General features: G+C 41.2%; 1 protein-coding gene across 1 annotated transcript in view; it reads right to left on the bottom strand.

The window, feature by feature from the left end:
- Positions 1-26,433, bottom strand: part of KCNH1 (potassium voltage-gated channel subfamily H member 1) — a 376,496-nt gene that overhangs the window by 337,456 nt on the left and 12,607 nt on the right. The window contains 3 exon segments of the mRNA XM_047705009.1: positions 8,920-9,026; positions 12,963-12,979; positions 12,981-13,087. Of these exon segments, the coding sequence (XP_047560965.1) occupies positions 8,920-9,026; positions 12,963-12,979; positions 12,981-13,087 (231 nt within the window).

The following is a 26,433-nucleotide window of genomic DNA, read 5'->3' as shown; positions in this document are numbered from 1 at the left end:
TGCCATTTTAGAGTTGGAAAACTCAACACCCTTGGAGGGGCAGGTACTCTAGGGATACCTGCTGAGTTCCAAAGAAATAAATCCTACTTCCAGTGTCTTCAGAGTCACTCAGACCTGCCTCTCTCACAAATTAGCATTCGCTATACAATCTAGGAAATCAAGCATAATTGGCTTAAATTTTCATTTCTGAAATTCTTGCAAAGGAGAACATGAATCCCACCTACTTGGCACAGGACCAGTATCTCAACCTTTTACTCTTTAAAAAAAAAAAAGATTTATTATTATTTATTTATTGGACAGCCCAAAGATCACAAGTTGGCAAAGAGGCAGGCGGGGGGGGTGGGGGGCAGGCCCCCCCACCGAGCAGATAGCCTGATGCAGGGCTCCATCCCAGGACCCCGAGACCATTATCTGAAGCTAAAGGCTGAGGCCCCAACCCACTGAGCCACCCAGGCGCCCCTCAATCTTCTACTCTTATGAGCAAAGCATTTTAACTAGTGAAACATTACTCAAAGTCTCAAAATATGAAACAGGTGCTTTAAATGAACATAGACTGCCCAGCACCTGGAGCCCTCACTCAGCTTCTCTTCCACCCCTCTGGATGCCCCCAAGAACAGTCAGGAGCCCTTTGGCTCCATTCAGATATAGACCTGCCCAGAGGCAGAGGCCAGGGCAATTGGCCTCCAGGGATCTCTCCGAGAGCCCAGGTTCTGGACTATAATTCATTTCACAACGATACAAGAGAGGCAATCCAAGCACCAATATTCACACATATGGACACAAAATCAGGAAGACGAGGTTAAAATTCTGCCACTGCACCCAAGTGCCTACAGTGGGCAAATTGAGAAAAGCAAGTACATGATGTCCTGTTTCTGCAAAAAGGAAAAGGGTGAATGATAAATAAAGGAAGATCAATGCACAAATCTGGGGAAAACATAGCAAAGGCTGATGGCAAAGGAGGTTGCTGCTGGGACAGAAGGTCTTTCCTAGTGGAGGGTACCAGTGGAGGGGCAGCTATAGGTCAGGTTCCGCCTCCCGCTCACTCTGTGATTCTCATCCAGAGCTAGCTGCCTCTAGCTCATCTAGTATTGAACCTGACAACTTGACTTGGCCATGGGGTTTCTCAACCCTAGCAGTCAGATAACAGAAAAGCAAGGCTCAGGAATATAAGAGATTTATTGGCCTCCTTTAGGCTTCCTCCTACCCTGGGCCTCCTCCCAAGTACTCTCTGTAACAGGCTAAGAGGCAGCCAGGTATCCAGGCCATATTCAACACCAATGGAACTGACGACCATATCACTGGTTCATGGGAATGGCTGGGCCATTCAGATGACATGTACTGGGCCATTCAGATGACAGGTCGAGAAAGGACTGGGGAATGGCCGCCTCCCCTAAGAAACAAACTGGTTGGTCTCAGGTTCACCTTCATGAGACATATGACAAGTACAGAGTCTGAGAGAGCACCAGGGAGAAGCAGTAGCTGCTGGCCATTAGAACATCTGACTGGGAACCTCAAGTCCCGGGTTTGAACCCTATCTCTTAGTTTACTGTATGCCTTGGCCATGTCAACTTAACCTCTTAGAATCGGTTTTCTCATTTGCAAAATGGGGATAATAGACCTACTTTAGACTCAGTAAAATATGTATGTGTCTGATACATTCCTCTGTTCCTTTTATATTCCTCACCTGTAAGACTGAAATGTTCGATCTTACCTGACAGGAGTGTTTGGATGACTTAAAAGAGAACGTATTTCAAGGTGTTTAATCAAACTCCAGAGCTGCCTCTACCTGTTCTGAGGAAGAGGGATGGTCTCAGACATGGGGAAACTAGAAAAATCAATGCCTAAGCCTCAACTTAATTAAAATGTGATTGAAGACCAAAACAAAGCACGAAACCTAAATAACTGAAGAGAGCTACATTGTTTGTAGATGAAAAAATTCAATTTTGTAACATGTCAAACCTCCCCATTTAATATATAAATTTAATGCAATTTCATTCAGAATCTCAATTGTTCTTTTTTTGTTTGTTTTTCTTGGAGTTTGATGAATTGATATTCAACTCAAGTAGAAAAATAAAGGTAGAAGAACAGCCAAGAAAACTTGGAAATTTTTTGAAAGAAAAATAGTAATAAGGACTATCTACCATCACTGACCCTTGAACAAAACACACTTGAGTTGCACATGTCCAAAAAAATTATTTTTTTTCTTTTTAGAAAGAGAATTTTATTTGGAATGAAAATACAGAGCCTATCACTTCTACTTCCTCTGGGGAACATGAATTTTTTTCAATAAATATAATACTGTAACTGTATTTTCTCTTCCTTACAATTTTCTTCATAACATTCTCTTTTCTCTAGCTTACTTTAAGAATACGGTGTATAATACGTATAAAATTCAAAAATACATGCTAACTATTTATGTTACTGGTAAGGCTTCCAGTCAATGGTAGGCTATGAGTAGTTCAGTTTGGGTAGAGTCAAAAGTTAAACCCAGACTTTCTCCTGCGGGGAGGGGGGGGGCAGGCTACTGATATCCTTAACCTTGCCTTGTTCAAAGGTCAACTGTACAGTAACTAAGAGCCATTGGCACTGCCCTAAAACAAACAACAGTGAAAACAACAATATCATTTATTAAGTGCTTACAATGGGGCCCAGTCCTGACACATTATGGTTAACTTCTCACAGCAACTCTGTGGCATGGAATTGTGTCTGCATTATCCCCCACTTAAATACGGGAAACCCCAGTGGAGAGCATTTTAATCACACTCACATAGCTAATAAGTTACAAACAACTTCATGAATGAAGAAAGAATGAAGAGAGAAATAACTTCATGAATGTGGGAGAATCTAGCATCTAAGAAAAGGACAATTTCAAACTGAAAGGGAAGAGCTGGATTCTTTAATGCATTGTACTGAGACAACGTACTGAGACAATACACTGTACTGAGACAATGTAATGTAATGTAAATAAGCAATATGGAAAATAAATGAAGTTAAACTGCTATGTCACATAATACAAAAAAAAAAAAAAACCAACAAATTCCAAATGGTTTAATGTTTTTCTTTTTTCTTTTAATGTACTAGAAGGAAAAAGTGAAGAATATTTTCATTAGTTTAGGTAAAGAGAAGAGCTTCCCAAACAGTATATAAAGCTCAGAACCATAAGAAAAAACAAAGCCATAATTTTTTGACTTTATAAATAGTATTTAGAAAGTCTAATTAAAAATAAAAACGTTTTGGGGTGCCTGGGTGGCTCAGTGGATTAAGCCTCTGCCTTTGGCTCAGGTCGTGATCTCAGGGTCCTGGGATCCAGCTCCGCATCCTGCTCGGCTCTCTGCTCAGAAGGGAGCCTGCTTTCACCCACCCCCTCCCCCGTCTCTCTGCCTGCTTATTATCTCTATCTCTGTCAAAAAAAAATAAATAAAATCTTAAAAAAAAAAAAAAGAAAAAAGAAAAACATTTTAAATAGAAATGTTTTTCAACATAGAATCAATATCCCTTACTTATAAATAGCTCCTAGCACTGAATAAGTAAAATATGTTGGTTTTCCTATCGGATTTGCCTCCACAACTAGATTGTAACCTCCTCAAAGGCAGAGTCAGTTTCTATACCTGGATCTCTTTGGCTCAAACCCATAGGCCTATGGTAGGTAATCAATGAGTATCTGGCTGGAAGGTTCTTCTTGCTGGCCTGGGACACTGGCAGGAAAAGGCTTTTCCTGTACTCCTTTGTTATAGAAGCTGACCCAGAGGTCCCAAACAGGAGGGGCCCACCATGCCACAAATGGTAGAGTCAGTCACATGCCTCAGACCCTTACCCAGAGAGTGTCCTGCTTTCTCTCAAAGCTGACACTCATGATATCCTTGTTTGGAAAATGGAAAAACTAATTGATTAGCACAATGAGTGACCACCTAAATATTTACTGAATGAGTTTGTTAATGACGACTGTCACCAATCTATGAGTTAAGGAATGATATGAACCACATAGCATTACTAAAATGCTCAGGTTTTTTTTTTTTTAATTTTTATTTATTTATCTATTTGTTGGAGAGAGAGCGAGAACACAAGCAGGCAGAGTGGCAGGTAGAGGCAGAGAGAGAAACAGGCTCCCCGCTGAGCAAGGAGCCCAATGCGGGGCTCGATACCAGGACACTGGGATCAGGACCTGAGCTGAAGGCAGCGGCTTAACCAACTGAGCCACCCAGGAGTCCCAATGCCCAGGTTTCTTCATCAGACTGGCTAAGAGATAGAAAGAAACCTTTCAAATCATCCGTCCTTCCAGATACTTAATAGTACTCCACACACTCATTCCAAAGCACACCAGGAAGACTTTTGCTAATTACTCTCAACCCCCCAAAGGCAGAACAAACATTAATGCTTATCAAGAGAAGAGTCTTTCTATGAAGTTGTCCTTGCAAATACTACCAAAGAATGGGAAAGAGGAAAATTTAATTTATTAAGAATTTATAAAAAAAAATCGGTAAGAAAATCACTGGAATTAAATAGAAGATATGAGCGAAGAATCTGAACAATTACCATAAAAAGGGTAATTTTAAATGGATAGTAAATAGGAAAAAGTACTTCAGTCTCACTAGCATGAAAAACATGCATTAAACAACAAAAAAAGTTCAATTGTAGGCAGTTCGACATTTGAAAGTTCTACTGTTTGGTGCTGGTGTAGCACAATGAGTCAGACACTCGAAACCTGTAAGTGAACTTGGGAATGGGTTCATTTCGGAAATACTGTTTGGCAAAATGTCTCGGGAACCTCAGTTCCTGTTCTCTGACATGGTAATTCTCAACTTTTAGGAAATACTTCAGAATCCCAATAAATATCTTTACATGAAGACACTACCCTCAGCCCTGTGTTTAATAAAGTTTAGAGCCTCATATATATCCAGCAGTAGAGGAACTATAAATGAGTTCTTTCTAAATTATATTTATGGGGGATTTTAATGAGGAGGATATTTTTATGATAAAAGATTAAATATACATATGACTTCAAGTTGCATACATATCAAAATCTCAATTGTGTAACATGTGTAAGTCAAAACCTAAAAGGAAACACCGAAAAGTTTATAACATAGTAAAATTGCTGTGAGTCTTTGGGGTGGTTGTTTTCTTTCCCATGTTCATGTATTCCCCATATTAAAAATGATTCAATTTAGAAATCAGAGGAAAAATATTATTTTAGAGGATGACATTTCACATTTTAAAATCTCAACAGGAGTGCCTTTCCCGTATGAGATTCTACACAGCTTCAAAATGCTGAAAGTTTCAGTCTATTGAACTAGATGTTTTGAAAGCAGGAACAAACTCTGCCTCCTCCCTCCCTCCCATGTCTGCTCAGTCTGCTCAGTCTGCTGCAGGTGATTTCCAATGCATGTCAAAGTCCTAGAAGCCCTGCTTTGGGTCTCTTGAGACTTCAGTGCATTTCATCCGCCTGAGCTACTCTTTGCCCTTCCCTCTGCCTAACTCCCACATCTTCAGTTTCTACATGGATTTCCTATCTGCTGGGAAAACTTCTTTTCCTGACCTTCTACATTAGAGCTCGATGATCCTCTCCAAATGGTGTCACCATCAAAACACTTATGGCTGTGTGCCGTGGAATAGATGCTGCCCCACCGCTGCTTTAGGGGCAAAGGTTGTGCTTCTTTTCACAACCACATCCCTAGCGGAAGTCTGTGTCTGACATAGAGTAGTGGGTCAATAAAAAGCAATTAAACAAAACAAAACAAAACAAAAAGCATAGGGACACCTGAGTGGCAAAGTGGGTTAAGCATCTGCCTTCGGCTCAGGTCATGATCTTTGGGTCCTGGGATTGAGTCCTGCATCAGGCTCCCTGATCAGTGGGGAGTCTGCCTCTCCCTCTGCCTTTGTCCTTCCCCGCCAACTTGTGCTCTCTCTCAAATAAATAGAATATTTTTTTTAAAGCACAGAATTCAGTGTAAATGTAAAATTCCCAGACTTAATATATAATTTAAAATTTCTAAATTCCTTAGGATAGGATGGGATATGGAGGTCCTAGGAAGAAACTAACATTATTGGCATCAATGTCATGCTTCTGGTTTTCCATTCAGGCTTAGCCTTATATGGAATTCCCACTAGCTTTCTAGACATCTTTGTGTAAATCAGAAAGAGAAGTTCCTCCCTCAGCACAGAGGTAAGGTTAGCCTATGGTGTATGGAAGATTCAGGAAGCAAACCGTAAGTTGGTTTCTAGTTATCCTCTATTCAGCGTATAGCCTCCACAACCATACACAGTGGCCCTGCCTTTACTCACAGCCTTGGAAGAATAGCCAGGACACTGGAAACCAAGTCCTGGCTCCACGTGACCTTGAATTAGGAATTTAACTTCTTATACAAAGGGCATAAATAACATCAGCCATGCCTACTTCATGGGGCTTCAAGAATCAATATTTTAAAATAGAGTGGAGTCCTATTTTCCACAATGTTTATTTTCTCAAGCCAAAGGGTAAGAAAAAAATTGCATATGACCACAATTACTTTGGAAAATTCTTTCCCACCACCCCAGAAATAGAACCCCATCCCTAGGCTGACATGCTGCCCTGGAGACTGGCACACATCTCTCAATACCCCTCCCACAACCTCAAAGCAGGAAAGAGATGCTGGTTCTTTGTAGAACATTAGTTGAACCAATTGGCTTACATGCGTGGGCCAGGTCTGCCTCAAGTACAGAACTTCAGCTGTAAGAATCACCTTCAGGGCAACGAGACACTCATAAATACAAGGTCTTCAGCCCCAGCGGCAGCTGCGGGAGCAGCAGCTTCTCCTCCCCCATTGCACACTTCCTCTGGGGTACACGCTCCCTAACGGGTACGGCAAATGAAATCACTGACTCAATTTAAATTAAGTTTCCTCTTCTCTCACTTTGGTGCCAAACACATATAATTTCAGCAAGTTAAATGCATAATCTAATGAAGCTTAAAAATTCTAAAGCAAAATATAAATGCAAAGCATTATTTTTGTGACACACCTATCCAATTAGTATGCCGTGTCAAGGGGAAATCCAACTGCTCAGTATGCAAAGCTCACAGGGTAGAAAACCTTGAACTTACTCCATTAGCTTGGGGCACACGGACAGGGCCTCTCCTCCCCACAAAAAGGCAAGTGTGTTCCTGGTAAGAGCTGGTGCTCTGGGTTGTTGTCACCATGGTAGAGGACCAGCACAGAGCCATTCAGTCTTTCCCCCTGTTCCTCTCCTGCCAGGAGGAACTCAACCTTCTGGCTGAAGGAGGGGGACAGAGCAAGACTCCATGCTAGTGTGAAAGCTACAGGACCAACTCTCTTGGCTTAGCTGATGCCCCGAGCCAGTCTCTCAGATCAGCATTAGCCCACAGCACCAAGCAAACAGCGCTCTCAGCTGTCTGCTCCAACAGTCCAGATGGAATACCCAGCTCCTTCCAGAAAAAACGTGTGCCCTTGGGGTGCCTGGGTGGCTCAGTGGGTTAAAGCCTCTACCTTCAGCTCAGGTCATGATCAAGGGTCCTGGGATCAAGCCCCGCATCGGGGGGCGGTCTCTGCTCAGCGGGGAGCCTGCTTCCCCCTCTCTTTCTGCCTGCCTCTCTGCCTACTCATGATCTCTGTCAAATAAATAAATAAAATCTTAAAAAAAAAAAAAAAGTGTGCCTTTTGCTTTTCAGAGCCAAATGTATCACTCTGAATGCCACCAAGAGAAACACATAATCTCATGGGCTATCTGGGCCTCTCTGGAAACATTCTATTAAATCTATGAGCTGCCATTCAATCCTACATATAAAGAATGGAACGCTTTACAGACAAAATCATTTTCTAAAACCAAAACACAGCACTATTAGACATCTCTGGAACCTGCTATGGCCATATACCTTACTGTCCCATACGTCCAACACAGCTCATCTCCATTCAATAGGAAACCTCAGGAGGGAAAAGTGAGTTTTATACCTGTGTACGGCTATTGACCAAAATTCTTCATTAACATACTCCATGGAAGTAACTGTAGCCAAAACAAATACATATTCACAATCTACTATGAATATCAATACCATCTCTGACAGAAAAGTAAGTCATCAGGAGAAGAAAATTTTATTCAGAAACTATTTTAATTCCACTGTAGTTAACATACAGGATTATATTCATTTCAGGTGTACAACATGGTGGTTCAACAATTCTATACAATACTCAGTACTCTTCAAGATACTTGTGCTCTTAATCTCCTTCCACAACAGGGCATCTACTGGGGTCACCTGCTGTGCTAGGTACTGTGGAGGACAGACTCAAAGATGATCTGGCCAGAGTCACTGTCCCATGTCTTCCTTTCCCCCAAGAAGCCTTAAAGTCTACAAGTGTTTGCAGCTAGCAGCTCACCATAAGTAAACCAATAAGAAAAACATTACCTTGGCCGAAAAAGAGATCAAGAGATCTTTTTTTTTTTAAGATTTTATTTTTAAGTAATCTCTGCACCCAACATCAGGGTCAATTTTATAACCTCAAGATCAAGAGTCATGTGCTCTATCGACTGAGCTATTCAGGTGCCCCAAGATCAAGAAGTCTTAATTAGGGGACACCTGGGTGGCTCAGTCGGATAAGAATCTGCCTTTGCCTTGGTCATGATCCCAGGGTGCTGGGATGGAGCCCCATGTCTGGCTCCCTGCTCAGTGGGAAGACTGCTTCTCCCTAACCCTCTGTTCCCTACTTGTGCTCTCTCTCTCAAATAAATAAAATCTTAAAAAAAAAAAAAAAGAGTTCTGTAAAGAAAAGTGTAACTCAGCAATCTACACCATTTATCCCAATATACACAATAGCCTCATGGAACAACATTTAGCTGATGGGGGAGAAGAAGATCCAAGACAACAGAGGAAGAGCACTTCTTTTACTATTCCAAGCACATAAAGGTATGGTTCAGAATGGTCTGAATACTCACTGTTCTTCTTGTACATCAAAATTTCAAAGGAATTCATCTCATAGTTCTCAAATGTTTGCCGCACCTTTTCAATTGTGTCTTTATCGGTCAGCTCCCCATACATAAAACTGCAAATCAACCAAAAAGCTCAAGTTAGTTTAACAAATATTGAGTATTGTATCAGCATATGTTAAACATCTGTCCTATACCTAGCACTGTGCTATGTGGAATGAACACACACACACACACTTAATGAAAACATTCCCTATCGGGAGACTCTTAATCTCAAAAAACAAACTGAGGGTTGCTAGGGGGTGGGGGGGGAGGAGGGATGGGGTGGCTGGGTGATGGGACACTGGGAAGGGTATATGCTTTGGTGAGCGCTGTGAAATGTGTAAGCCTGATGATTCATAGACCTCTACCCCTGGGGCAAATAATACATCATATGTTAATAAAAATAATTAAATTTAAAAAAATTTTTAAGACTTACTGATACACCAGCACTCTGTCACCATCTCCCCCCAAATTAACAGTAAATAAGGGAGACACACAGAAAAGAGTGGATCAGAAAACAGTGTGACCAACACATACGGAATTACAGAACAAAGATTTCAGGCACAGAGCCCTGTGTGGTCAGCAAAGGCTTCCCAGAGATAAAGACAAATGAAATCTGAAGAGCCGGTGGAAATTAGACGGGAAGGAGGGAAAAGAACATTCCAGGCAAAAGAAAAGTATGTGCAAAGGCAGAGAAGTGAGAGGGAGATTAATTCTGGAATCTGAATGCAGTTCAGTTCACTGTAACTGGAATATACACAATGAGGGGAGATCTCACAACAGATAGCATAGAAAGATAAGCACAGACCAGATCATGAAGGAACACATGGCTTTCAAAAGCAATGGGGGGAAACGGGGAGTGTGGGAGAGACACTGGAAGGTTTTAAGCAAGAGAGTTCCATAATCAGATTTGCATTTTAGAGGTACAACTCTGGGAAATTTCCCAGGAAAGATGGCAGAGTAAATCTGGACCATAGACTTTTTCCTCTTCTAATTCCCAAACAAATACACAAAGGAATAGGAAAAATCACAAAAATTCGTCAACCGAAGAATTGCACCAAATGGGGCAATCTGATGCTCTAAATGCTAAGGCAGAGCTAAGGAAAGAAACAGAAGATTCAGCCACTGTGTGTGGAGCTCTATTTTCCTACCCACCCTACCTCATCCCCAAAAAAGGCATTAGATTTAAAAAACTGAAATGATAAAATCCTACAATTCTTACGAATACACCTCCCTACTGCTCACATTTGGAGAAAAGTAGACTAAGTGGGGAAATTAGTAGCATGCAAGAAAATGAGAGAAAACTTCCAGACAGAACTTCCTACTGACTAATTCTGGTTCTCAGCAGAGGCAGGAAAACTGTCCATTTTCCTAGGCTCCATTGTGAACAAGGTTTGCCCCTCTGGGAATAAGATACACCCCCAGTTAGGTGGGGTAAACCATGGCACAGGACACTCACAACATGGGAGAGGAGAAAAGCCATCTCTCCGTGGGACAGAAAAAGCCAGTTGTCAAAGGCTCCCCATGGACCCAGTAAGCATTTCCCCTGACAACCTCAGGCCTTCATGTGACCAGAACAAGAAGACACCAACACTCAGTCCCCAAGCCTGGGGTAAAGTGGAAGCAAGGGCATGCCTTCCTAAACAATACAGTCCCCATCTTCCAAAACTGCACATACTGAATGCAATCTCTGGCGATGACTTGAATCACAGAGTCATAGAATTGCTGAGCCACGAAGAACCCCAGAGGCCACCACCAACTCAAGGGCCTTGCTTGGCTTGATACTGGGATAGCCCTGAGCTTACTACAGGCTTGCCGATTGCCTGCGCTCTATAAAAAAAAAAAAAAAAAAAAAAAAAAAAAAAAGAAGTGCCCTGCTGCTGACTTTATGAATTCTGTGTCACTTTTGTTATTACGGCCCTTCCCAGCCTGTTGAGAGACATTATTATCTATGGTTGCCCTCGTACTTCTCTCGTGGAATGCTCCACTTTCCATCTATAAATCAGGAAAACAGATAACCGAGCTTGTCGCATTATCTTTAAAAAGACGGCTCGGTCGGGGCGCCTGGGTGGCTCAGTGGGTTAAAACCTCTGCCTTCGGCTCGGGTCATGATGCCAGGGTCCTGGGATCAAGCCCAGTGTGGGGCTCTCTGCTCAGCGGGGAGCCTGCTTCCCTTCCTCTCTCTCTGCCTGCCTCTCTGCCTAATTGTGATCTCTGTCTGTCAAATAAATAAATAAAATCTTTAAAAAAAAAAAAGACGGCTCGGTCAAGACTAAATTAGCCCTGCCTGAGAACAAGCAGACTTCTCCTAGGAGGTAAAAATGTAAGCTCTGTGCCCATCTTACTTAGCCAGTTGCCTTTTTAGCTTCCTCCCACCTTCTCTTTCTGAGTTAATTTGCTAGGTAAGTGACCTCCATTTAAGTGACACAATGGTATATATGCTGGCCGTTTCTTTCACAATGTGAAACAAATCTCTGTAGGACGGAGACCTGAGTAAGTGAGGTGCCATGATCACACCCTGCTCTCATTGGTCGTATGTACTGTTTCCTCAAACTGTAATTTACTGGTAGCTATAAGTTTCCTTTACCTGGACATTAGATTTCAGATACCTGCAATGCAAAAAATAAGCAAAAGAGCCTCCTGGGCGATTAGGAACAGAGCCAGCACAAAGGCAGGTTTTCTTTATCTTCAGGAAAGGGACACCCTCAGGGAATTAAATAAGTTTCCTAAAATTGTGCATGAAAGCTAAATTTGCAAGTTATCTGCTCTGATCTTCTTCAAGTGTCTGGTTAGAACCAACAAGAAGGAAGAAAGGGAAGGAAAGGTTGCTCAGGTCCCACCAGAAAGTGAGGCTAACTCCCCAATTTGTTTTAATTGTATATAAGCAAACATCGACAGAGATGCAGATACAGAAAGAGACACTAATGAGGATAACAGCACATCACAAATGTAAGAGAATTTTATTGTAGGATTTAAAAGTCACAATTTCACACGTTTGAGGGAAGAAGGGGACTCTTAAATTTCCCATTTCCCAGCCCCAAACACCTAAAATTTAAGAAAATGAAATTCTTGAAGCATTGAATACTTTTCACCAGAACTAGTTACATGGCTGATTGAAGACCATCAAAATGCAACTTCTGAAAACTGAAGATGATGCCTGTTTCAGGTTTTTCCACCTTTCAGAGATGACTTTATTTCTTGATCCAGCAGCTCTGGGATCACGCAAACACCAGTGAAGACAGACGACTCCAAAGAAGGAATAAGGAGTGAGAGAAGCCAAAGGCTGTGCTAAACCAAGACCTCGTCAGGGCACCACAGGGGGTGTGTCAGGAGGGGCAGGGCACAGGCTCTGCTCAACTCATTCTGCTCTACTCTGCTCCACACCTTGTAGATGCTTTAAAAGAGCGTTTCTAGCACCTGGGCCCAAGGGTACTGCTTAGTGAGTAACCCTGTCAGATGCCCAGGCGGTGTGAGCCATTAGCACCGTTTGCCTCTGCTTTCGAGTGAGTGAGCAGAGATGTGACAGCATGAATTAGAAGGCAACCAAATCTCAGTTCTCTTCTCTTTTTCTGGTGAAAAGCCCTATGAACAAGGCCCTTTTCTGCAACATCGTAGGGATTCTTCCCAAACTGTCATGTAATTTCAAAATTAATTTAATCACCTTAAATTATATTTCATTTTTATTTCATTTTCAAGAATCATCTAACTTTCCTATCCTTTCGTCTAACATCTCATAAACTTCTGAGTCCCCATTTTCTAGGTAAAATGAGCTTCCTGAGTTTTCTCTGGGTGCCCATCTCAGTGTCTTACAAGTCCAGTCAGTTTGCGGAGACCAGGTTTGAAGCCTTCTTTATTCCTGGTATAGTGCATGAACGGAGATGATACTACCACAATATTCCTGAAGAAAACTCTGAATTAGAGAAGGGCAATCCCACACTGCATAAGCCATTTTGTTTTTCCAGAAGATACCATGATAGAATGTTGAACAGAACAAGCCCGGACATAAATACCTGCAGGTACTGCTTTTTTTGCATCACTTCCGCCCTGTGATAGCCAGACAGCTTGCAAAATCCGTCGTTGCTGTACACGATAGGCCAGTCCACTATCTGGGCATTCCCCAACACAAAATTAGTATCTGTTAAAAAAAACAAAAAAAGAAGAGAAGAAGAAAAAGAAGAAGAAGAGAAGAAGGAGAAGGAGAAAAGAAAAGAAAGGGGCATAGGAGGCAAGACATTAATTGAGAATCAATGAGGACATAAATAATGTCAACAAATCCAGGTATCTTGGTTTCCCTCTAAAACAGTCTCTTGAACAGGAAGAGGGCCCTGTGAGGAATACAAAAGAATAGTTCTTTAGAGCCTGAATATTTTGAATTCAAATGCTAAGGTACTGTCCTCCAAGAGGAAGTCAGCAAGGAAGCATACTTAACCAACCAATCAATGAATCCTGCAGAAATCCAGTGATTTCCAGGAGACATGTTCAAGTCCTAACTCATCTCAGTGAAAGTACAGTGGTACTCTGGAGCAAGAGAGAATGCAAAAGGGATTTCTTCTGGGCTCCATCTAGCATCTTAGCCTTCTCAGTCCTTTTGGCCAAAAGCTACAAATTGGCCTTGTTGACCCTGATGAGCATTACCCATTCCAGGAGGAGAAAGTCTTCTTAGAGAGGCAGAGGAAGGGAGAGGGATGATTGCCTTGTACAACACACATATCAGAGAGCCCTCCTCTTGGTAAGGAAGTGACTAGACACTCCTAATACTAGAGCCTTATAGAACCTATCAAGATGCTCACAATGACAAAAAGCCTTCTTGCTGATTCTGAAATTTTGTAGCCACAGAAGCACATTTCAGAGTTCTTTCACTGCCCACCAGCCCACATTCACTTCAGATGCAGGGAGTAAGTGGGCCAGAAACGTACAGCTGTTCAGTGTTTTCTTACCACTTCCCACATTTTTCAAGATCAAAAGTCTTCATACTTTTGTGCTTAGGTATAACTGTCCCTCTTTTTCTCTTCGAGACCTTAAATTAGGCAAATAACATCCAGAACTTAAACATCATCGTGATTTTAGCTTGGCTCGCTCCTTTCCACAGAATACTTACCCCTTCCCCAAGAAAAGAAGAAAAAAAAAAAAAAAAAAAGAACAGGCACACAACCCTTCTTTCGTTGTAAACAGGAAGGGGTTTTGTTTATATATGCCACACCGTTCAAAGTGAAATAGTAGTGGACATAATGTCCTCATTTAATTGGGACATTAATTTTGTTCTAGAAGAGCATCTACAATTTATTCACAATATGGATAACCATCCCTTCTTATCTATGTGGGGAGGAATAGAGGAACCAAAAGGAGGAGAAATAACTAAATATGATAATCTATTCTTAAAAAATGCTTTCATCCTACGTAAAAGGAACATAAAACACAACTATCAGGAAGTTAATCTATATAACTGTTAAGTTTATAAATATGCTATTACTGAAAATCTATAACCAGTTTTTCCCTCCATTTCTCCCATATACTATGAATACTTTTGGAGTGTCCACTAGGTACCAAGCACATATTACGAGACCCTGGAGATATCCAGCCTGATGCTATATGGTCCACGATTCCAGGGAAATTATCAGGACAAAAAGACATGTGCACAACTACCTAAGAAACCAGTAATAAACACTACTAACTCTGAGGGAGGTAAAGGACCATGTCTCCTTGGGGTCACATTTGAACTTGCTCTAATCTGGAAGGATGAGTAAGACTCATTCAAACATTATGAATGCCTAACTTGTAACTATCACATATGATACAAAAACAATATTTAAGAAATGAACACAAATGCCTTTCACTGGTGAACTCAAGAGGTGGTGAGAGGAAGGGAACATTCCAGGCTGAGGAGAAGCCTAAGCCAAGGTCTGGCAGGATGGGACACATAAAGACTGGTGTAAACAGACAAAGGGCACCAGGGAGACTGGCAGGAGATGAGCCTGAAGACCAGACTAGGATGGGCTTCATGGTCAAAGATCTTTGACTTTTTTCTGGAGACAGGATAACACTTCAGGTATACTACTAGGATGGCTATAATAAAAAAGACAATAGCAAGTGTTGGTGAGGATGTGGAGAGACTGGAACCTGCATCCTGTAACCCTTGTGCACTGCTGGTGGGAATGTAAAATGGTGCAGTCAATTTGACAGTTTGGCAGTTCTTCAAAAGTTACCCCTGAAGTTACCATATGACTCAGCAATTCTATTCCTAAATATGTGCTCAAGAAAAATGGCAACATATGTCTACACAAAAACCTGTCCATGAATGTTCATAGCAACAGTATTCATAATAGCCAAAACATGCAAATAATCCAAAATATCCATAAACTGATGAACAGATACACAAAATATGGCATCTATTTGGCAATAAAAAGAAACAATACTGATACATATTGTGACACGGATGAACCTTAAAAATATTACGCTAAGTGAAAGAGGCCAGACACAAAAAGTCACATATATTTTTGGTCCATTTATGTGAAATGTCCAGAAGCAGCAAATCCATAGACACAGAAGGTCCCTTCATCATTGCCAGGGACCTGGAGGGGAGGGGTAGGAAGATGGAGTGACTGCCAATGGGTGTGGAGTTTCTTTTTGGGGGTGATGAAAATATTCTGGAATGCCATAGTGGTGATGGATGCATAACTCTGTAAATACACTAAACAACTGTACATTTAAAAAGTGTGAAAGTTATGATATGTGAATTATATCTCAATAAAGGTATTTTGTTTTAAAGGGGGTGTGCATAATCCTTCATGCTGGTCTTCTCTTCCTGAGTTATTCTTTTTTTTTTTTTTTAATACCAGACTCTTTTTTTCTTTAAGATTTTATTTATTTATTTGACAGAGATCACAAGTAGGCAGTGAGGCAGGCAGAGAGAGTCGGGGGGAAGAAGGCTCCCCGCTAAGCAGAGAGCCCAATGCAGGGCTCGATCCCAGGACCCTGGGATCATGACCTGAGCCGAAGGCAGAGGCTTTAATCCACTGAGCCACCCAGGCACCCCTTCCTGAGTTATTCTTGAACAGAACAACTAAGCCTTAAAAAAAAGTACAAAATTCACCACATCAGGGTGGCTGGGTGGCTCAGTCAGTTAAGTGTGTGACTCTTGATTTCAGCTCAGGTCATGATCTCAGGGTGGTGAGATCGAGCCCTGTGTGGAGTTCAGTGTGAAGCCTGCTTAAGGTTCTCCCTCACTCTCCTCCTCTCCCTATGCCACAACCCCCGCAGCGGCCCTCTCTCTCTCTCTAAAAAAAAAGAAAAAAAAAAAGAAAGAACGAAAGGAAGAAAAGAAAAGAAACAAATTCACTAAATCACCCTTAAATGTATATGAAATCCAATCAGTTTAACTTTCTTGTTGACTCCTAAAAGTGTAAGTAATTTCCCTCAAAGACCTCAAATAGTTAGGAAAAACTGAGTAAGCTCTTTCATGGCTAATGCCCCACTAAAGTTAAGTGCTAAGAGAGAATAATAGCCAGTTATAGATAATGATTTGACAGCATGTGTTTATTTCCTCTCTTACCCTAGGCACCCTGAAAATTAAAGTAAATGAATTAAAAAGGTAAAAATCCACACAAAAATTAGAGTAAAAAAAAGAACAGAAAAAATGACAATGGAAGAAGCAGAAATAATATAGGAAACAAAAAATAACTTTAAAAAAAAATCCCTGATTAGTGTCCTGAGAGAGATTCAAGAGATATTACAAACATAAAACAAGAACAGGATGCTATGAAAAAACAATAAGAACAATTAAGACCCCCTGTAAATTAAAAGTGAATAATTAAAAATTCAATATAAATTTCGGAAGATAAAGTCTCATAGAGAGTAGTAGAGAAGAGACAGAAATAGTTTTTTAAAATAAGACATAGAGCATCAATCCGAGAGGAACAACATGTATACTAACAGGAACAAGAGAAAGAACAACATGAGAAAAAGCCAAACATTTTTTAAAAGTTAGAACTATCAAATGCGAGGGTAGAATAAAGATATTCAGATGTGCAAAGACCTAGAAAAGCCATTTCTCACTTTTTTAAGATTTACTTATTTATTTTATAGAGATCGTATGACTGGCAGGAGTGGGAGGGGAAGAGAGACTCCTCCAGCAGACTCCCCACTGAGTGCAGAGCCCAATACAGGGCTAGACTACAGGACCCTGAGATCATCACCAGAATCAAAATCAAGAGGCAGATGCTTAACCGACTGAGCCACCCAGGCAACCCTCCTATGTATTCTTTCTTGGGAAGTTACTTGGGGATGTGTATCAGATGCAAAGTGAAGGAATAAGGAAAGAAGATGACATGGGAACCAGAGGGAAAGTGGCTCCAAATATAGAAATCAGGAAGGAAGTTAACAGAAAGCATTCAGCACAGAATGGTTCAGAGAACAGATGTCAGATGTTCCAGAAGAGAGTTATCTAGGGATAAAGGAGGTCAGGATCTGATGATATTCCTGATCATTTGAAACAACATAAAAAGTCAATATAGGGTGCACCTGGCTGGCTCGGTTAATTAAGCGTTTGCCTTCAGCTCAGGTCAGAATCCCAGGGTCCTGGGATCAAGTCCTGAATTGGGCTCCTTGCTCAGCCAGGACCCTGCTGCTCCCTCTCCCTCTGCCCCTCCCCCCTGGCTTGTGCTCTTTCTCTCTCTTTCTCTTTCTCAAATACATAAATAAAATCTTTAAAAAATAAGTCAATATAGGTGCATAATTTGGGGGTGGGGAATGGGCAGGAAAAGAAAGTAGAAGTATCAAAGAAACAAAAGCTGTGCAAGAAGGGAAACCAAATCACACCATGTCTCATCACTATCACAACAATGTAAACATCTCATTAATTTATAATTTTTAAAACCAACATAGTCAAAGCATGCAATATTTAACTATAAGTATCTAAATATAATCTTAGCAATTTAAATGCTGAAAAAATACAAATGATAAGTTTAGAGAGAAAAGTGAGAACAATCATGGGATGGTGTCTAGAGCTGATATAATAAAAAAAAAAAAGAAAGGCATAAATATTTTCAAGTTGCAAAGATAACGAATAAGGGAGTAATATAATTATATTATGAGAAGGAGGTTGAAAGTAAATAAAGTGAGATAAAAACTCAGCTAAATTAACGGAAGTCAACAGCTAATAGCTAAAATTGATTTATCTAGAAATAGCTATAGTGCATATTATTTAGAGACATGGCAGAAACTATAAGAAGAAACAGCTAAAATTAGAACATGTGACCTCTGATGAGCAGGATGGGCAGAGGGACAAGGCACAGGATGGTTGTTTTTCTTTATAAGCTCTTCAATTTGACTTTTTTAACCAAGAATATATACTACTTTGATAAAAATAAGTATATTCTTAATTTTAATGAATTTAATCAGAAAAAAATTAACTTATTGATTAAATTTTTTGTTTAAAAAAAATGAGAACACTATATATTTCAAGTTCCAGATATCACTGCAGTTTCCCGTAAACGTATTCTGGTCATCCTTTAAAGGTGCTCACCCTTCCTCAAGCATTCCCATTTGTCGCTGCACTGCAGACTAGTCTTATCTGGGAAAAAGCAAGTCTCATTATAGAATTTAAAATTCTAAAATAGTTACCTCTCAGTGTTAACCCAAGCAAGAAATTATAGTTGCCAGGAAGCAAGGTTCTTTTGCTACCATGTGATATCCAAGGATGTGGAGTGAATGGAGGAAAGGATTCTAGTCCCAGTCACAAAGGCATTTGCCCCCAACAGGAAGGAAACTTTTCTCCCTTCCCCTGCCCCATCCCTTGCACACATGTGTGTACCCTATTATGGTTGGCTGGAAAGGGGGACTAGTCTAGACTGTCTTCAATTCCTAAACTACAAATAACTAACCTGCAAATTACCTTCCAAAAAACAACCTGTTTCTAAATTGTGGGCTACCCACACAATTACCATAATGCTACATATATCATCAGAAACTAAGGGATTCCACATAAGCAATATTAAAGATATTAGTAAGAATGTATACCATTTATCAATATTTACTCTATGCCAGGCTCTATACTAAGACTGGATCATATATTAAGGGGAGGGTTTTTTTAATCTTCACAATAATCTTTGTGAGGTGGTATTATTTTACTAAATGAAGTGTCACTGATTTTATCATTTTACTCATAAGGACACGGAGCCTCTGAGGACATAGTCATAGCAAGTTAGAGTTAGGATTTGAATTTAAGTCTATCGGACTTCAAAACTCATGCTTTTTTTTATTTTTTTTATAAACTTTTTTTTTTTAAATTCATTTATTTGACAGAGAGAGATCACAAGCAGGCAGAGAGGCAGGCAGAGAGAGAGGAGGAAGCAGGCTCCCTGCTGAGCAGAGAGCCCGATTCGGGGCTCGATCCCAGGACCCTGAGATCATGACCTGAGCCGAAGGCAGCGGCTTAACCCACTGAGCCACCCAGGCGCCCCAAAACCCATGCTTTTAATCATCATATTACATTGTCTCCCTCATTCCATTAAGAACTAAAATCAGGGGTGCCTGGGTGGCTCAGTGGGTTAAGCCTCTGCTTTCGGCTCAGGTCATGATCTCAGGTTCCTGGAATCGAGCCCCACATCGGGCTCTCTGCTCGGCAGGGAGCCTGCTTCCCTTCCTCTCTCTCTGTCTGCCTCTCTGCCTGTTTGTGATCTCTGTCAAATAAATAAATAAAACCTAAAAACAAAACAAAACAAAAACTAAAATCAGACCATTTCTATGAAAATCTTTTTAACACATTAGATTTATGGCTTTCCTATAAAAATACTAAGTATAATGAGACTTTTAATTGGTGAGTTAACATTACCATTTTTGTTACCATACATTATAATTCTACTTTGTGATCTACAATGATGTCCTTAGGAAATACTGATGTGCGTGGAAGTAATCATTCCTCATCTAAATGTTTGCATTTCCCTGTCTAGATTTCCAATGTTTGTCTCTTGCCTCACTTGTAAATAATCACCTCCACTTCTTAAAACTTACTGTGCTAAAGAAAAGAAAAAGAGAAAGAGATTAAAATTAAAAAAAAAAAAAACCCAAAAACAAAAACTCAGTGTGCTGACCTATTCTCTAACAGTCCTGCCTCCTCATAGTGACAGACGAGGACAGGAGAAGAGGGAAAACTTTGTGCCTAGATCCCCATCTGACACTCAGGGGTGGGAGAGGACCTCACACTGGTGACTTAAAGGAGCTGTGGTACAAACCTGGCCATATCAACTTCCTGGGCACCCTCCCTTGCCACACCCCCCCACCCCCCAGCAACCATGGACTCTGGAAAGGATCCAGAAGTTCCCAACTATGCTACTAGTGCTGATGTTGCATAAGCAGATGGTTATCACAGTAGAGTGAAATGACCCTGTAGCCAAAGGCTGTGTCAAACGGCCTGACTTAGGGGTTCAGGCAAATATCAGAGGTGAGCTGCACAGCCAGTGGGGGCCTAGACAGGATCAAGTTAGTACACACACACCACACATATGCATGCATACACATACATATACCACACACACATACACACACAAGGAGTATGTGATGGGTTGAGGCCGGGCATCAAGTACTGCTCAATTCAAGGAACAGAATATAAACTCAGCTGCTAGTCATCTAGTGGCCAGAACAGAGGCCATTACCAGAGACCCAAGGACCTGGGGGGGTGGGGCGGGGAATAAGACTTTGCCCTGGGGATCTGAGGGCCCCGAGGCGGTGCATGTCACCACACATATACACACGGGGTGGCTTGTGTCCACCCCACACACCATCAGAGGCGGAAACAGTGGGGTGGGCTGAATTGGGTTTTCAACACAAGAGACTGAGTTACCTCGAAAAGAATAATTAAAACAGATTTGAGATACTACTAACTGGGACATTCAGAGTCTCCTTTTGCTGTTCAGTGGAGTGGGAACTTCTGAGGGAGATAAGCTTTGTTAAATAAAATAAAGAAGTTAACCAGGGCACCCACATGGCTCAGTCGTTAAGTGTCTGCTTCAGCTCAGGTCATGATCCCAGTCCTGGGATGGAGCCCTGCTCAGCAGGAAGCCTGCATTTCCCTCTCTGGCTGTCTCTCTCTGTCAAATTAATAAAATCTTTTTAAAAAATAAAAATAAAAAATAAAATAAAGAAGTGAACCCAGGCGGGTCTGAGTCGATTTGCTACCATGTTTCTGGAAGTATATCTGCATAAAAGGAGACAGCTCAGAAAGTGGGAATCTCCTGAAAAAAGTGCATAAACTCTGGTGCAAGAACTCCATGAGAGCAATCTTGTTCAACTAACTCTCCTTAATTCCTCCAGGGGTTGGCTAGACCCTCACTGGTTAAGAATGCCAAATAAGAGGGCTCTAGTGAAGTAATACGGACTTTCTAGCTAAACGGAGAGATACGTACTGTACATCCAAACATTAATGGCTCTGGGATTATTTACTATTTTCCAAGCTGAATACACGAAAAGTTATTTTGAAGCCAAGCAAAACCTGATTAGGAAAGTATCCTATTGCATGGACAAAACAAACAAACAAACAAACAAAACCCAAACATAATTTCCTGAGGCTGCAACAGAATTGGCATGATCTGGATATAAGAGATCTGGAGATTTTAAACTGAGAAATGTTAGGAAATCTGCCATTCTTCATTGGTGCAAAGGGCATCATCACCATCAAGACTGCATGTTTTAATAGTCATTGGGTCATTACTCCCTGAGGTAAGCAGACACTAGTATTAACTCATTTTTATAAATATTGCAAAAAGGTACTAAATTGACAAAACATTTCCTAGGCCATATATCTAGTAGAACGGGGACTCCCTAACACTGTATCAGGGTTCATGGAAACAAAATTAATAGGAAGTGTGCATGCGTGCACATGTGTGTAACCAGAGAAAGAGATTTATTATAAGGAATTGGTTCGTGTGATCATGAAGGATAACAAATCCCAAGATTTGCAACTGGCAAGCTGGAGACCCAAGAAAGCCAATGGTGTGTAGTTCCAGTTCAAATATAAAGGCCTAAGAATAAAGAGAGCTGAGACCATGACCTGAGCCGAAGGCAGAGGCTCAACCCATTGAGCCACCTGGGTGCCCCTGTGATGGTTAATTTTATGTGTCAGCTGATTCAGTTACAGTGTGGAGATATTTGGTCAGATACATTCAGAGTGTTTCCATGAGGATGTTTTTGGATGAGTGTAACATTGATTTTATTCACTTATTTTTAAAAAATATTCCACCAGCCTTTTTCTTTTCTTTAAGATTTTGTTTGTTTGTCAGAGAGAGAGAGAGAGTGTGAGCGCACAAGAGGGGGAGCAGCAGGCAGAGGGCGAAGCAAGCTCCCTGCTGAGCAAGGAGCCCAATGCGGTACTTGATGTCAGGACCCTGGGATTGTGATCTGAGCTGAAGGCAGACGCCTAACCAACTAATCCACCCAGGTGTCCCTGACCGTAACATTTATTTTTTATTTTTTTATTTTTTTTTAAAGATTTTAGTTATTTATTTGACAGAGAGAGGGATCACAAGCAGGCAGAGAGGCAGGCAGAGAGAGAGGGGGGGAAGCAGGCTCCTGCTGAGCAGAAAGCCCGATGCGGGGCTCGATCCCAGGACCCTGGGATCATGACCCAAGCCGAAGGCAGAGGCTTTAACCCACTGAGCCACCCAGGCGCCCCTCAGCTCAAGTCTTAATCTCAGCATTGCGAATTTAAGCCCTGCATGGGGCTCCATGCTGGGTGCGGAGCCTACTTTAAAAAAAAAATGAAGAAAAACCTAGTGGGACAGTCCTGCCAGCCCTCTGCTCTGTCATCTTCGGCTTCTTCCTCTAGGAATAGGTCAGTGATTCCTGGTCTAGAAGTCAAAGCCCGGGGTTGAGGAGGGAAACTGGTGGCATTGTATGTTCTCCAATCTGGTTTAATAGTCATAAAGCTGATACTGTATTTTGACTTTCACATGGCTCCTTCAGACAACCTTCACTTGGGTTAAAACTGGAGGAATGAAGGTTAAATTGGCTCGAACACATTAACATGGATTAAAGCTCCAAAATCCCAAAAGGTGTTCAGAGATCATCTGCTTTCTTGCCTCCTGGCTCTGACAAATTGCACTGATGAAAGTCTTTATAAAATATCTACAAAGGAAGAGGCAATATGATCCCCTCCAGAACACTCTGGGTGCTTTGTTAAGTCCTTTTCACTTTCTCTCTTCTCTTTGGGGGGGAATATATATATATATATGTATATATATATATATATTTTTTTTAGTAGAGACCAGCCCTTCCATGTCTCAGGCCCATGACTCTGAGATCTGGAACAAAGTATCACTATAAACAGTTGAGATTACACTGGTAGCCCCCAAAAAACCATGCCTCCCTGCGTTCATGCCCTGGTTTAGTTCCTCCCCCTTGAATCTGGGTGGGTCTGCAATTTGCTTTGACCAACAGACTGCAGCAGAATGGATGCTATGCCAAACCCAGGCCTAAGCTCTGAAGGTCTGGAAGCATCTGCTTCTGCACTCTTGGGAGCCCTGAGCTGCCAGGTGACCCCTGAGCTATACTACTAGAGACACCACATGGACATTCTACAAGCAGAGGGCATCTAGTAAGACAGAGGCCATGAGATTCTATGGAGAAGCACCAAGGAACCTAGTCAACAATGAAAACCAATGGGAGAAGAAGGGTGAAAGTCACCCTATTAATCCACCCTTCCCCAGCAGCCCCTAGGTCCCCAGAGCACCATCTGAAAGAACAATCATGGAGACAATAAGTTGGGTCCTACTGGCAGTTTTGTCCCTCATGAGCCGTGTGGGTATGTCACTTCAGCTCTCTGGGTCTCAGTGGAGGTAAACTACAAGTTTTCTTCTTCTGGTAGCAATAAAATCTGACTCCTAAGTGACTGGATTCATAATAAAGCACAAATCAGATGGCATTTCTGCAACCTGCGGGTACCCACCCTTGTCATCAACCAGTTATCACCCTGAACTATCCCTTCTCTAAATGCTGGACTCTGTAGAGTCTAGGTCACTTTGAAAGGAGCAGAAATACCTTCTAAACTCAACTCGGCGGGAAGTGACACATTTCAGGTGAACCATGTTGTACAGAGCTTTTGCTCAGCGGAACTGCCTGGATTTGGATACGTGATATAATGGGCCATAACCCTATAAAAGTGTACCATTTGTCAAGGGTACATGTCTGCATTACTATGGTAGACAGAAATCACATGTTGGTAGGTCAGTTTATATATACAGAAAATACCCACGTGTGTCTTTGGAATCTGTAAAATCCAAGTAAGACATATGCTCTTGATTATACATACTGCTATTTTTTAAAGATTTTATTTATTATTTATTTATTTATTTAAACATATTTGAGAGAGAGAGAGAGAGAGAGAACACAGGAGGAGGAGCAGAAGAAGGAGGACAAGCAGACTCAGTGCTGAGCATGGAGCCTGACATGGGGCTCGATCCCACAACCCTGAGATCATGACCCAAGTGGAAATCAAGTTGGATCTTCACCGACTGAGCCACTCAAGTGCCCCCGTACATATAGCTTTTGCACATGGAATGTGTGACTTCCAGTCAGCCAGTGGGAAGCACCAAAGTGTACCTCCAGAATCATAGTCTCTGAACTGATCATGTCCCTCCTACCTTGTTCAGGAAAATGTGTAGGTTCCACTTGCCTGCCTGTGCCATGATTTATTCATTGGCTCTCATCTGAAAGTTCCCTGTATCTCCAGGTCTTTGATGCAAATTAGATAGATTCTACTGCCTCCCTCTGATGCCTTTTTAACCCCTGAAGGTCTTTAGCTGTAAGAACGCATGCAGTTAAATGTAAGGTTTCCCAAATTCAACCTTCATCAGCCCACACAGTTTTCCTCCAGTTTGTACAATAAAATAAACACTCTCTTAAAATTTGAAAGGCTCCCCTCCCCACAGCATGTAAAGTTTCTTCAGCTGATGGGGCATGAGCCAAGTCATACCACATTAAGAGAGCATCATTCCAAACCTACCATTTGCTCCTAAAGCATAACACAGAGATATTCTAAAAAGAAATTATTAGAAATTTGCTTTTCACCCTCATTAGCACCAAAAAAAAAAAAAAAAAAAAAAAAAAGGAGAGACTAACAAAGCAATGACTTAGCAAGTGACTCAGTTTGGGCCATCACACACATAAAAGCTATATCCAGCAAACAGTTCATGGTAATGTATTATTGTTCCCTGCGCACACTGGTTATTTAGAGGCCTACAATATAAATTTCACAATATGCTTCTAAGAACTAGAGGTATTTTTCTTAGAAGGGAACACATCTTTGGAATACTTTCACTGTTACAGATCACTAAGGATATCAGTGTGCTTACAAAAAGTAGTTTGAGTAAAATCATCTTTTTCTGGGGGGCCTGCAGGACTCAGTCAGTTAAGCGGCTGCCTTTGGCTCAGGTCATAATCCCAAGGGCCTGGGATCAAGCCCTACATTGGGCTCCTTGCTCACCAGGGAGCCTGCTTCTCCCTCTCCCTCAACCTGCTGCTCTCTAGCTCTCTGTCAAATAAATAAATAAAAATATTTTTTTAATTATCTTTTCCTTTCTTTTAAAACACTAGAAAAACAAAAGAAATCATTGAGATAAATGATGAGAACAAGAAGTATGTACATAAGCACTAAACAAAGATAAGAAAACAATAGTTCAAGTTGCCTGAACCTAAATAAAATCCATACCAGAAATTAATTTTTAGAAACACAAAACAGATTGAGATATGGTAATATTTGGAAGAATGGAGAGGATAGGATGAGAGAAATATGAGCCAGGTCAGTATGACACACCTAAATAAAATACCTAAAATCTTAATACCAGCAGAAGTCATGTTCTGACTCTATTGTGTTTTTCAACAATAAAATTCCATGAAATTTTAGACTCTTCTAAATTATAAAGGGCCCAATATTGGCACATTACAAATCAAACTCCCAAGAGATTCGATAATCATTTGTTTTGCCTCTAATTTTAATATTCTACATAAATACACTTTGAAGATTTTTTTTTTTTTAATTTATTTGACAGACAGAGATCACAAGTAGGCAGAGAGGCAGGCAGCTAGAGAGGGGGAAGCAGGCTCCCCACCAAGCAGAGAGCCCAATGCGGGCCTCGATCCCAGGACCCTGGGACCATGACCCGAGCCGAAGGCAGAGGCTTTAACCCACTGAGCCACCCAGGCGCCCCCATAAATACACTTTGATTAAGTCAGTAAATTACAATGGAAAGAGAGGCTTCAGTTTCAAGAGCAAACTCAAAACTCTGTTTACTGGGTAGTTACCTCTAAGTACATGGTTTCAGAAACATGACCTCTACCTTCACTCAAATTAAAGGATTTTAAAACAATAAAAACAGATGAATCAGTTTTATAAACAGGATGGAAGGGAACAAAACCCCATGAAATTGTGTTAAAAGTGTAGATTTTTTATGATTCAATGATAGTTTACATAAGAAATAAGCGGTCAGTGATATG

Source organism: Lutra lutra, chromosome 15, assembly GCF_902655055.1.
Source record: "Lutra lutra chromosome 15, mLutLut1.2, whole genome shotgun sequence".
In the NCBI taxonomy this organism is placed as follows: Eukaryota; Metazoa; Chordata; class Mammalia; order Carnivora; family Mustelidae; genus Lutra; species Lutra lutra.
The sequence above is the reverse complement of the archived record's forward strand: the minus strand, read 5'-3'. Positions and strand labels throughout refer to the sequence as shown.